This window comes from Ruditapes philippinarum, unplaced genomic scaffold (assembly GCF_026571515.1).
Source record: "Ruditapes philippinarum isolate M1 unplaced genomic scaffold, ASM2657151v2 ctg2809_1_1_1_1, whole genome shotgun sequence".
In the NCBI taxonomy this organism is placed as follows: Eukaryota; Metazoa; Mollusca; class Bivalvia; order Venerida; family Veneridae; genus Ruditapes; species Ruditapes philippinarum.
The window spans coordinates 55176-69100 of record NW_026857798.1 but is presented as its reverse complement, the minus strand read 5'-3'; the positions used below and the strand labels follow the sequence as shown (position 1 = coordinate 69100).

The window sequence follows — 13925 nt, the reverse complement described above, 5'->3', positions numbered from 1 at the left end:
ATTGAAAAATGCGTTTTTGGAGCAAAACTTATACATGCACAAAGGGATTTCAATATAGCATGGCACAAATGTTAACTTTTGTAAGGCAGAATGTCTCGAGGAAAATTTAGGTTCCTGCGGCCAAGGTCAAGGTCGCACATAGGGCTCAAAGTTCAGATAAAAATATGAAAATGTGTATTTAGTAATCATTTATTAAGGGATTGTCATAACTACTGGTGTGCAACATATAATTTAATTTACTATATGCAAGGTCAAGGTCACTTAAGATGATTTAATAAAGAGATTTTGTCAAGAGCATATCTGTTCCACGCATGGTGGGATTCTAATTAAACTTCAAAGAAAGTAAAACACTTTGAGAAGCAGTGTCACATGCATGAACCTGGTCTCTAGATTAAAGTTTGAGGTGAAACTTAGAGGTCATTGAAGTCTTAATTCATTGGGGGATTTTAATGTAACTTGGCACATATGTTCACCATTGTGAGGCTTATTGCACACACATAATTCAGGTCCCTGTTACCAATGTCAAATTCATATAGAGAGGTCAAATTTTGTGTATGGGTACCATTTAGTCATCTGTTATTGATGCATTGTAACACAAATGATAACGACCTTCACTTCAAGTGTAAGACATGTAATTTACGTTAATTTTGCAAGGTCAAGGTCACTGAAGATTATAAAATATCCAGATATTTTCCGGAAATTGCCCAGAGCATATCTCATATACATCTATAAAACCCACATTTGTGTCAAAAGCCTTTGTGACGGGCGTATTTTGCGACAATCTGGCATTTATAATGTTTAACAACATCGGTAAGATAATCAAATGAAATCTTTTGGTCCTCTCAAATGTATATCACAATATATTCTATGTATAAGCATTATTGTTTTGAACTGTATAAAAACTGAGAAAAAAAACAATACAAAAAAACAATAAAAATTTTTTATTGATGTAATCGGAATCATTTAAGTGTTAAAGTGATTTATCGTACAAAATCTTTGGAGCAGGACAGGTATTGTATCATAAAATATCAACAAAGCATTTGATGATTACAAAAGATAACTCACCTGCTTTATCATATTGTAAGGTACTTGTTAAATGAAATGTAGAAAGTTTTCTTAATATTTTTTTGAATGTTACAATTATACCCCGCACAACAAATACTGGAATCAGCATATATGTCCGGCCATCCAGCCGTCTGGCCGTCCGTCGTTTTTTTCTTGTCCGCCCAATAACTTAAGATTCCTTTGACCCACAGTCTTATATTTAGTTTTGAGATTAGTCATGATTATTAGATGACCCTATCGATTTTGAGATCATTAGTTCAAAGGTCACAGGGTCTTTACTCAAAAAAGGTTGTCGGTCTTAATAACTTAATTACTTAATAATCCTTTAACCCACAAGTCATATTTGGCATGGAGGTTGATTATGGCCATAAGGTGACCCCTATTGATTTTTAGGTAACTTGGACAAAGGTCAAGGTTACAGAGGCCTTGACTTCAAAAAGTTATTAAGCCCTTTAACCAACAGTTTACATGTTTGGCATGGAGGTTGATCATGACTTCTGTCGATTTTGAAGTCACTGGGTCAAAGGTCAAGGTCACAGGGGCCTTCAGAAAGCCGATCCGTTCAATTGCTTAAGAATGCTTTGGTCAACAGTCTTCATGTTTGATATCGAGGTTTGTTATGACTGGAAGATGTCCCCAATTAATTTTAGGTGATTGTGTCAAAATCAAGGTCACAGGGGTTTTTACTACATTAAGCTTGTATGCTAAAATGCTTAAGAATGCCTGTCCACAGTGTATTGATTTTGATTATAATTATGTTCTCATATATTCATCATAAAACATCCCCAGGCAAAACTGCATGAATGGGGGGATATGAGCTCGCCCGTTTCGAAGACTTATGATCACTGTGGCGTTGTCATTGTCGTCATGAAGACATCTTAATGTAGTTCGATAATAATTTTAAAGGTATTGATATGAAACTATGTATGCTTGGCAAAAAAGCTATATTTTCAGATTTATGCTCCTTTTTCAAAGACAAGCATTACCATTGCCTGTAGTGCTCTTGTCGAATTGGTTACTGATAGAAACTTTTGAAAACTAAAGCTTTTGGACTCACTCTAGGGTCATGCAATCTTTTCATACATGTTTTTGAGGACAAGAAACAATCGAATGAGGGGGATACTAGAAAGAATGTATGAGAGGGATTAATCATGTGTTACATGGCTTTTAATATAATTGATTTTAAACAAAGATGACCAACTCTGTTATATGATATTATATTTAATATAGCAATACAATATAATAAAAAATATATAGATAGGTATAAAACATGTATTTTATACAAATGAGCTGAATAAGTTTATATAACTAAAGATCTGACATAAAAAATAACATGGATTTATTAAAACAAGGACAACTTTTTGGTAACTTACAATATGTGAGTTGAGATAAGAACATAAAATTGCTTCCAGTATTTAATATTTAAATAGTCAATTTGATTTTAATTTCAGGATTTCTAACATTTAATGGTCAAATCTGGTACCAAAATTACAATTGTAATACAACTTGATCCCAGATTTTATATACTAGTACTTTACAATGCAAAGGTGCATCTCGAGATTGAAAAATATCCAAATGTTAGCTGAAAACAAACATATTAAGCAAAAATTGAAGATTCTATATTCAGCTGGCAAATTAGATAAAACCATTTGAACTAAATTAATTGTTTGTCTCATTTTGACTTATGGTTAAAAACGTTCAGCTAAAATGTTAAATTTATTTTTTTAAAAATAACAAAGAAACAAGATGGATGGTTCAGTCCAGATCGAAAGATCCGGGCAATTCCATTTCAAAAATTAAGCGTTGTTAGGGAGAATTTTTATCAGCTCATTGCTAGTTTTAGGGATGATTTTGAAAACAAAATGCTAAAAATAAAGTGGCAAGCTAAAGTAAAGAGGCTGGTAAAAAATCGAGGAAAAAGCAGACTGGCAAAGCTGTATTGCACAGGTGACATTGGCAAGTCCAAATATCATCTTTATCGTTAATACAAACAAAATGTCTGCATAGAATCAAATCTTTATAAAGAATAGTAATGTGAAAACAGGTACATGTACAGTATCAATCGGTACTTTATATGAAATGCATAAATGAAGTTGCCAAATCAGAAATTGAAAAAGTTTCTAATATTACTTGTCAGATATTAAAACATTCGAGCAATACGATCATTTTCAGATGGAATATGACGTCAGCAAAATAGCACTTCTTCACACATGTGACTTGTACAGCAAAAAGTACAGATAAGTCATACTATATAAAAATAAAAGAGATAAATTACACATATGGCACATATATAAACTACAAAATAACCCAACCAGTACTTAATGCACGTGATTTACGTGCACACTTTTGAGGTATATATGTGTGTATGGATACCAAGGTATAACAAGAAAAAAAGAAAAATGGTATATAATACCACAAAAAAATAAAATAAACGTAAACCTAATACATTATTGCTCGGTTGTGATTTAACAAAAATGAAAAAAAAAAAACTCCATGTTAAACAAGCGCAATTGGTGCTGAGAAATTTGCAAAAGAAATTGAATTAAAGCTAAAAAACATGATTTTAGTGATTTTTTATATACATGTTTGTATGTACAGACGCTGTAAGATAAGTCTGTATGATGAATTAGAGAAAGTTCGGTTAACGAAATCTCGATTATTTCAAGCAAGTTGATATCTAGAATATATAGTGAACCGAATTATATGGTTTATTAAAACTTGTTTACATTTGAATTAAGAGTAAAAAAAGTTTCAAGTTGTAGTCTTGAAATTGGAACTACCAATTTATCAGTTTAAAGGATTTCGAAATTAAAATACTAAACTGAGCAATCATTCACAGACATTCAGGTTGACCTGTGACATAAGCAAGTCGCCCTTCAAACTGTTACGAACAATTCTTAACACAATTACACATTGCAAGCATTTATTTATGTGCATGTCATGTTTAGGCCCAATATTTATGTGCATGTCATGTTTAGGCCCAATATTCTACACTTTTTTTGTATGCACCAACAAAATTTTGCATCAATATATAAATTCAAAGAAAAAGAAAATGTAAAAAATAAATTAAGTACATTTCAAGCAGTGAATTAAACAAAATATTACTTGAAGACCTTAACAATGTTCAGAGCAGATCAAAATATTTACATAACATGTTAATCATTTGAGTTGTACTTGTTATAATTACTAACACAATCAACAATCCGGATAACATTAAGATAATCTACAATAAAACCGGAAGTCAATGATACTGATACCGGACGTACCAGATTAAAATAGCGTAGAGTTTCAAATTTTGAAAGATTTTAGCACGCGAGCATCCAACAAGCACGGAACATTACATTTAAAGGGAAAATTAAATTATCATTGAAAGAAAATGTGTGAAAGTTTTGTTTTTTTAAATTACATAAACTGAATGTCACGCGTACTGTCTACCTATAATTATTGAATGGATTGTCTTCATATTATAACAAAATATTCTTAAGGACAAGACCTTCATGGTTGTCAAACTCAAATTAACCTTGGTTCTTTTATGATCTTGATATGTATATTGCCTATATATATATATATATTAATGCGTAATACACATGCGGATATATATGGAAAGGATTCATACTTTGACAAAACGATTAAATTAGTTAAAAGGAAACGTTTAGATTTGTTCAAATAGATCGTTTGCTTTTAGAAAAAGTAAAAGGTCTGGCGTTGCCCCCGCCCGCGGTGTCTCTTGTTATAAAAAAGCATAATACAATAATAATGCTCACTAGTTGCATTTATGAGAGAGTCATTTTGCAGACAATAAGATGTTTAATAAAAATATTGTACCTTCAAATCGTAATCCTCAAATTTTCTCACAGGTGTCAAATATAAACATTTTGCAGTTTATATTTTATACCTGTACTTTGATATTGACTTCCTTGTTTTACAACAAACATTTAAACCGGAAAGATTTTCTTCATTTGTATCATAGTTTGGGGACCTTTCTGTTGAAAAAGTGTCAGAGTTAAATCGTATCCATATACATGCACAGTGCATAAACTGGAATGCAGGTATTAGTTACCCGCACTCCAGAGCATGTCCATTGATTGGCTCATTTTTGCTTGGGGTTTTCTTATTGTGACGACAGGGAAAGGGAAAGCGATAGAATATCACATTCAGATGCTCGTCCATTGATTACTTTTTTCCGGGGTTCATATTGTGGCAACAGGGAACATGTTTTCATGTTTGACTATAATACGAAAGAGAAAGAACATCAAAACACTCTGCAATCTGATTAATACTCGGGTGCTACCACTTCTCGTACAAATCAGATAGCCTCGCGTTTCGATGCTCTTTCTATTACTTATATTGCTGATAAAGTCCATAGTGTGCAAGAAGGTGTTGCGTTTTACAGAATTAACTTTTCAGAATTATAAAAAAGCCTTGACTGTTGAAATTTTGAAAGTTGTTTTTTCAAACCGTGCTAAAAGTTGATATCTCCCCTAGTTTATCGGCAAACGTTGTGTTGACTTAGTATATAAGACGATCATAAACTGTCTGTAGAAAAATGATATAAAAGTGGTTTTAAATTATTCACAGCATTATAAAGAGAATGACGTTGTTTTCAGCAATACATTGATATGGTTTTATCATGGATTTTGTTGAAATAATTGTAAGGCTTAAAAAGATTTACACTAAGAAGTTGAAGTTTTATCAATATTTTATCATCTACAATCATTTTTAGGATCACATATAGAGGGAAGAAATGTGCTTATCAGTAACTCTGGTCAGTCTTTTAAGTCATCATTTGAGCATGTAAAATCTTATACATGATCTAGTGATGAAAATGCATTAAGGATAAAATAGTTCATAAAGGATGCGTAATTGGGTGAATCTGTGATCTCCAAATTGATAAAGATTCATAAAATACTGTATAACCCCTGTTGAGCAACACCCTTTTGGAATGGAGACAAAGGTGACAAGGTTGTTGCAAAGAGGTGCAGTCCTATAGAGGTTACATTAAGTGTTGATATATTAGATTTATGCAACAAAAGAATAGATTAAATCATTCATCCTCAAAATTTGACATAAGATTCTACTAAACATTTAAAGATCAAAAAGGTATCTTGCTAAGTTTCCAAAGATATTACTACACATTTAAAAATTTAAAAAAATCTAGCATAAAAGTGTCTTGCAAAGTTTTCATCATGCTTTCACTTTAAGGCCAGTTTTAGAATAATGAATGATGAATTTAAGAACTGTTGACATTGTTTAATCTAATAAGTCTCTTTTCATGTCTACGACAGGTAACAGATGTGAAGGAAATTGCCATATTTTTCACCCAAAGCATAACAACTATAATACAGTTTCTTTGTTTTTTCCACACCAACAAACAGCTAATGGTCTCTTCAGATCCTGCAGCACCACCTTTCCTGTACAATGGTCTCCTGATATCTCTTCTATAACACAGCTTCCATTATCACACACAAAGACAGTGCCATCATCTGACAGTGACATTCCTGTATGATAACTCATACCACTATAACAACCTATCACTAAACCTTGCCAGTTTAATTTTGTTATTGCCTTCATGTCACAGTCAGAGACATAGATTGAACTTCTGTTACATGTGATATTATATGGATATTTGAAAATATTTTTTCCATCAATTGTTGTCAGCATAATGCCATTCGTATCAAGGATCTGAAGTTTTGCAGGAGAACGTAGTGACACAACAAGTTTACCTTGGTAACAGCTCATACCAAGACATTCTCCACCAACCTTCATAGTGTGTTTCTTTATGAGTTTGTTTGATGAGATTGATATAAATTGTATTGTTTGTTTTAAAGGAATTGTGACAGCAAGTTCAGTACTGGTTAATCTTGTGATATCCCATGGTCCACCATCTAGTTGTAGTTGATCAGACACAGATTGACTGCTGGTATCCACCATCTTGACAGCATTGTTAAAGTAGTCTGTGATGATAAGAAGATCAGGAGTCAGCAGAGTAATTCCTGTTATCCTGCATGTTATTTTATCTTTTGATGTCTTCACACAGATTTCTCCCTCATGTGAAGATTTTCTAGACTTTATTTGTACAGATTGACATTCTGTATTTAAAGTTTTCATTGTCAATATACCCAGTGACTTTTCTGTTTTAATCAAATTTAATATTACATCATTTGATTGAAAGTTGTGCTCTTTGATATAGAATTGTGACAGTTTTAATAGTTTTCCCTCCATATCTTTGATTGTTTTCTTAGCAAGTTTTAAATCAATGAATAGATTATCAGCATGTTTCTTTCTGTTAAGTTGTTTGATGTTATTAGATGATTTCTTCAAAGATTTGGTTATATCTTCACATATTTCTTCTACTGCTTTCAGATGTTTTTTGTTTTCTTTTTTTATGACTTTAGCTGCATCTTCAGCCTGTCTCTCAAGTACATCTAGTCTTTTGTTGATTTCTTGCCGAAACTTTTTAATGTCAACTAATGCATCTTTGAGAGAACTGTTTGATTTGTGTTTCATGTCCTTGACATCTTTTAATATCGGCTGAAATTTGTCAGAAGTGGTCTTTACTACATTCAAGATTACTTGATATTCTTTGCTCTCTAATATATCACCAGAAATGTCTGGTATATAGTTGACATTACAGGAAGTAGCTTGATGTTCAAGGGTAACACAAACCCTGCAGAGAAGTTCTTTATGGTCATTGCAGTAGAACTTTGTCATTTCTTTTGAATGTTTACGACACGGCAAGGTCAATTCATCTGACCTGGATGTTGTTGATGATAAAACTTGTTTTGATGCTTTCTTTCCTGGGACTGCCATGTTTCACCTAAAATGTATTATAAAAGACTATTTTCTGAATTAAGAAAAAATGACTTTTCCCTAGCTAATCCATAGGTAGAAACCAATTTTTACAGTTACAGCTTCGAAAGTTAGCTGACTAAGCTATTGTGAAAGGTAGTGTACTTTGAAGCTATAACGGTAAAAGTTTGTTTGTACCAACGGATGGATTAATTGGAAAAACCCATGTTTGCTGAGTTCTGGATAATATCTATAGATTACAATGTAATGAATGTTTTCAATGTCCTTTAGTGAATACATGAAACTTGAGATTCATAGATGATTTGAAACAAAAGTAAAGTCTGGTTACTTGTTTTCATGACTTTTTTGTGGTTAAAAGTTATGTTGGGGAAAATGTAAAAGTACATGTACATTGTTCATTTCTTATATTTGACTTGTTATCCCCCATCGATGGAATTGGGGGGGGGGGTATATTGTTTTAGCGCTTTCCGTCCGTCCGTCTGTCGGCACTCACAGGACAGTAATTATGAGGGAGCTAGAGGGAGAAAAGGTAACTGTTCTTTCTCTTTGATGCCAATTATTCCGTAATGCTTTTATATGGCTATTTTCTTTTATGTTGCTAAAAGAACAATATAAAGAACAATAGAGTAACCACATAATGATTGTCCTGTGAGAACGTCCGTCCTTCCGTCCGTCCGTCCGAATATTTCGTTTCCTCCCTAGTTCTCTGCAACAACTGGCTGGAATTCAACAACACTTTATGGGAATCATCAATATCAATAGGAGGTGTGCATATTGCCGGCTTGTTCCAGTCAGACTCTTTAACTCAGAGTTATGGCCCTTGAATAGTTATGCATTAAAATGCGTATAGAGCAAAATCGTTTCCGCGCTACCTCTCTGCAACTACTGGCTGGAATTCAACGAAACTCTATTTGAACCTTCAATACCAAGAGTAGATGCGCATATCGACGCCTTGTTCCGGTCAGACACTTTAACTCTGAGTTATGGCCCTTGATTAGTTATGCATTATGTGTAAAGAGCAAAAATCGTTTCCGCGCTACTTCTCTGTTACCTCTGGCTGGAATTGAGAACCTTCAATACCATGAGGAGATGCGCACATTATCGTCTTGTTCCGGTCAGACACTTTAACTCAGAGTTATGGCCCTTGATTAGTTATGCAGTAAACATATAGAACAATAATCGTTTCTGCGCTACTTCTCTGCAACAACTGTCTGGAATTCAACGAAACTTTATGGGAACCTTCAATACCAAGGGGAGATCCGCATATCGGTGGCTTGTTCCGGTCAACTCAGAATTATGGTCCTTGATTAGTTATGCAGTATGTATATAGAGCAATAATCGTTTCCACGCTTCTTCTCTGCAACTTTTGGCTGGAATTCAACGAAACTTAATGAGAATCATCAATATCAAGAGGAGATGTGCACACGTCGGTTTGTTCCAGTCAGACCTTTTAACTCAGTCTTATAGCCCTGAATAAGTTATTCATATAATGATTATGCTTATAGAGTAAAACTCATTTCCGCGCTACATCTCTGCAAGTACTGGCTGGAACTCAACGAAACTTTATGGGAACCTTCAATACCAAGAGGGAATGCGCATATTTTCTCCTTGTTCAAATCAGACACTTTAACTCAGAGTTATGGCCCTTGAGTAGTTATGCAGTATGCATATAGAGCAATAATTGTTTCCCTGCTACTTCTCTGCAACTACTGGCTGGAATTCAATTAAACTTTATGGGAACCATTAATACTATAAGGAGATGTGCATAATCTGCTGCCTTGTTCTGACCAGACCCTTCATTACAGAGATATGGCCCTTGATTTATGTAGTATGCATATAGAGCAATATTGTTATTTCTTTGCAACCTCTGTATTGATTTTCAACAAAACTGTATGGAAACCATCGATACAAAAAGACAATTAACATCTCATTGGCATGTCCAAATATAACTATTTAACAAAGAGTTATGGCTCTGTTATTGCCCTGAATATTTTTCATGTACAAAGAATAGTACTGTTAACACCATGATAAATATATATAAATAAAGCCTTATGTCTTCAGTTGTTGTGTTAGTAATAACCAGTAATCGGCGGGGATATAAATTCAACGAATTTGCTTTGTTTTATTGGTGATGATTGTTGATGTTATGATATCTAGTATCTAGTATAGGTCATATGGCGACGTTAAAGCTTTACTGGTTGAGGAAGACCTCAGGTGCTTTTCCTTGCATTATTTCAGGGTTATAATATCTAGCAGATTGCGGGTTTACATAAAACCAATGCTTCATATGGTTTATGTATTCACTGCTTTATTTTACCAGTGGGTCCACTCAAAGACATATATATATACAAATATCTACACACAGGTCTGTATACCACTGTGTAAAACTGTACAATACCATATAAGACTGTATCAATCTGAAACAATAGTCAAACAAAAATTGTTAACCTTTTGATATCAATGATATCAAATATACAAGATATCAAAGAGATATTATAGTTAAATATCATACAAAGTACAATATTAAGTTAGCCAAGAAGCAAATAGCATTATACATTACTCAATTAACTGTAAGTTAATTACTGCATCCTTACTTTATGAAACCAGAGCAATAAAAACATTTTAAACATAAACTTTATAATAAATTACATCAAAATAATAAGATAAAAGATTAGAATATCGAACAGAGATGGTGTATTGTGGTGTAGTGGTCTATACCTTGTAATCTATGTTACTTCAGAAGTCCAGAATAGGCTTAATTAATATTTTACAATATGAAGTTTACAACAACAGTTTAACAGTTAACATATATTGTTTGTAAAACAAGTACCCTGGCAAAAACACTCCACTGTCAACTGTTACGCTGCCGTTATGTTAAATTGGTGATATTCATGACAATCAATGGACCCTTGGTGTACCACTTATAACTTTACAAGCCATGGGACCTTCGTCTATCAAACTGCTGATATATCTGTCCTGTCTTTGCCAGTACAACAACTGTACCTACCATGGCACCTATTTCTGAAACCGCCTCCGTGGTCAAGTGGTTAGAGTCGATGACGTCTGATCCAGTTACCTCTCTGGCGTGGGTTCGATCCCCGGGAGATGCTTTGGTAGTTTAGCGCGGAGGAAGGTAGTCTAGTACTGGTGTAACTCTCCAGGAACGAGGTTAGGAAACTACCTGCCTATAAGACTGAAATACTGTTGGGAAAAGGCGTAAAATGAAACAAACAAACAAAACCTATTTCTGGGATCATCATTGTGTGATCATGCAGTTTGAAAAGTCACAGTAAAACCAGAAAAGATATTCTTAAATAAATGGTTGATTAAAGCGTCATTTGTTGATATTGAACTCACAGTTTATGATGCACATTTAAAATTGCAAAGGAGTACATTAAATTTTTATTAAGGGAGGCATATTACATGTTGCACAAACATTTTTCTTGTATATATTATTCAGTACGATTTGTGATAATTTTGTCACACAACCTTTAAAGCAGCATGCCTTCAGATCATGCTTATTTTTTGAAAATTATAAAAACACATTTAAAAGTAAAATATTTTGAAGTGAGCATGGAATATACTTTACACATTGAAAACAGCACATGCAATCCATGCAAATTAACAAAAAAGTGGTTGAAATAAGCAAAAATAGTCCTTATTGCATAAGTAACTCAGTAGAGATATGGTCATAAATACTGCAACATCAATGATTAATAGCACACAAAATGTAAATTATTACTTTAATGTTAATTTTTTTACTTTTCTTAAAATCTAAGTACAATTTCTAAAGTTTAATTTTCTTGAAATATTTTGGCTCATCTGGAAGAATAAGGCTTTAAGGTCACAATACCCTAGTGACTAGTCAGGAGATAAACTGTATCGATTTTGGGGTCACTAGGTCAATAGTCAAAGTCACAATGACCTGATCACTAATTGGCCGGGCATAGGGGTTGTAGGGCAAACATGTTTTATGTGTATTGAGTCTTAATAGTTTTACTTTTCTTAAAATCTACAATTATACAATTTTTCAAGATTATGAAGTTTAATTTCTTGAAATTTTTTGGCTGTTCTGGAGGTATACGGCTTTAAGGTCACAATAACCTAGTGACAATTTATGGCCAGTAGATAAACCCTATTGATATAATGGTCACTAGGTCATAAGTCAAAGGTCAAAGTCACAATAACCTGGTCACATGATAATTGGCTGGCATTCGTTTCTTGTCATAAAAGGATACCACTTAAAAAGGGTAGATAATCCTAAAATTATTTTAAACCTAAAAAAGTACATGTATTCAATTTAAAGCTCTTGTAGACTATCAACGGCAGGTAAGTTTGCTAATCACATTTGCAGAATAATATCCTTTCTTTTCAATTGTGTGATTTGTGATTTTATTGAACTTTATTAAAAAGCAATGAGAAAAGTGGAGGGCTCTGTCCACGAAAAGGTCTTATTACAAACATAAATATAATTAAAAGGCATGCAAAACAACCCAGTCCAGAAGTTTTTCAATACCATGACTTTGTATATCAAAATATATGTATATTTAACTTCCTTTTTGTTAAAAATGCAAAATAATGTCATAATGTTGTTGCCTTTATAATAGAGTCATTTTTGTAGGCATTGAGTAATTAAATAAAAATATTCACGCCCGTTTAACTCACAACGAGTGAAAAATGTCCATCGGTAAAAATGTTGTGAGCAACTTCCGTTCCTCGTTGTGAGCACCCATCTATGACGAAAGACACGATAAACAAGGTGAGTTTTTCATAATTTTTGAAGATTACAGACATTTATGTAAAAATATCGGAATGCAGTTAGCTAGCGATGTGTTTTCCGAGTATGCGCATGTAAAGATATTGCCTGTTGGTGGACAATTTGATGGAAATACCGTGCGACGCAGTCACTCGGGGTAGCTGGAAAACTGGAGACAACTTCTCTTTGGACCTAATTTAACATTGAAAACGTCGATTCTGGTGACGTTTTGTGCATTCTAACCTAAAACAGATGCCCACAAGTCTTCAGCGTAAGTTATTATCTGAAAGTCTTCGTAGAAACGAAGATATACTCTTTTTTGCTTTAATCCTCGTTGTGAGCACCATAACCTCGTTTATGAATATTTCAAAAATTATGAAAAAGTCACCTTGTTTATCGTGTCACACGTCAAAGATGGGTGCTCACAACGAGGAACGGAAGTTGCTCACAACATTTTTACCGATGGACATTTTTCACCCGTTGTTGATCTTTGGTGACAAGTTTGACTGTATATTGAAAATCACATTTTTTTGTAGAACACAAACAGGCACTTGTTCATGAACCTCATATTGCTATCTTAATAAAACCTGTTGGACAAAAGTCAGATAGGTAGATCTATTATACAATGTATTGAGGCATGTCTGATTATTTATACAATGTATATTTCACTTTCAACATGGTCATGAGGAGAAAATGTACTCGTATCAGTTTAAAAGCATGTATTTATATTTTATATTTTATTTTATAGTCAGGATCATGAATGTTTAAATGTTTTCAAATTAAACTAAATTTATTATTTATCATACACTTTTGGCATTATTTGAAAATGGGTTAAAATCTGGAAACAAAGTGATCCCTCGGAATCATTAATCACAACAAAATTAAAAGAATTGCAGACTCGGTTTGATTGAGTCTGTACATGAAGGATGAATAAGTGCAATATTTCTCACGCCCCCTAGCACCGGCTTGAGCCGTACTCAATTCTTAACACTTAATAATGCTGGCATCAATGATCCTGAAGGACCAGAAAAATATAAAAACACTGGAGTCTGGGGCAATATTTTACAGCTACCATTCTGCCTAAGTCTTGTCAATTTATAGAAATGACCAAATTTTGCTTAATTTTTACCACTTAAATGTCTACAGCTTCTTCAAAATATAAAATAAACATTAAGATCAGGGAAAACATGACATATCTGCAACATCACTTTTTTGTAGAGCAGCCTCCTAGTATCTCTTCCATATATCATATACCATGTATCAACTTATTTTTTACAACAATAAGCAGTTTATA

The 13925-nt window shown here is 33.3% G+C and overlaps 2 protein-coding genes across 2 annotated transcripts in view; both read right to left on the bottom strand.

Moving 5' to 3' along the window:
• Positions 1-5301, bottom strand: part of LOC132751094 (uncharacterized) — a 31883-nt gene extending 26582 nt beyond the window's left edge. The window contains exon 1 of the mRNA XM_060741206.1: positions 4891-5301. The gene's annotated coding sequence lies outside the window, so the exon portion shown is untranslated. The remainder of the gene's footprint in view (positions 1-4890) is intronic.
• A 111-nt stretch (positions 5302-5412) lies between these two features.
• On the bottom strand, positions 5413-7986 carry LOC132751095 (uncharacterized). The gene has a single exon (XM_060741207.1). The coding sequence runs from the start codon at positions 7873-7875 to the stop codon at positions 6400-6402; it is 1476 nt and encodes a 491-aa protein (XP_060597190.1). The 5' UTR covers positions 7876-7986; the 3' UTR covers positions 5413-6399.
• Positions 7987-13925: the final 5939 nt, after the last annotated feature.

What these genes read in the sequence shown, in the direction of transcription:
- LOC132751095 (XM_060741207.1), bottom strand. Translation starts at nt 7,875, where the DNA reads ATGGCAGTCCCAGGAAAGAAAGCATCAAAACAAGTTTTATCATCAACA.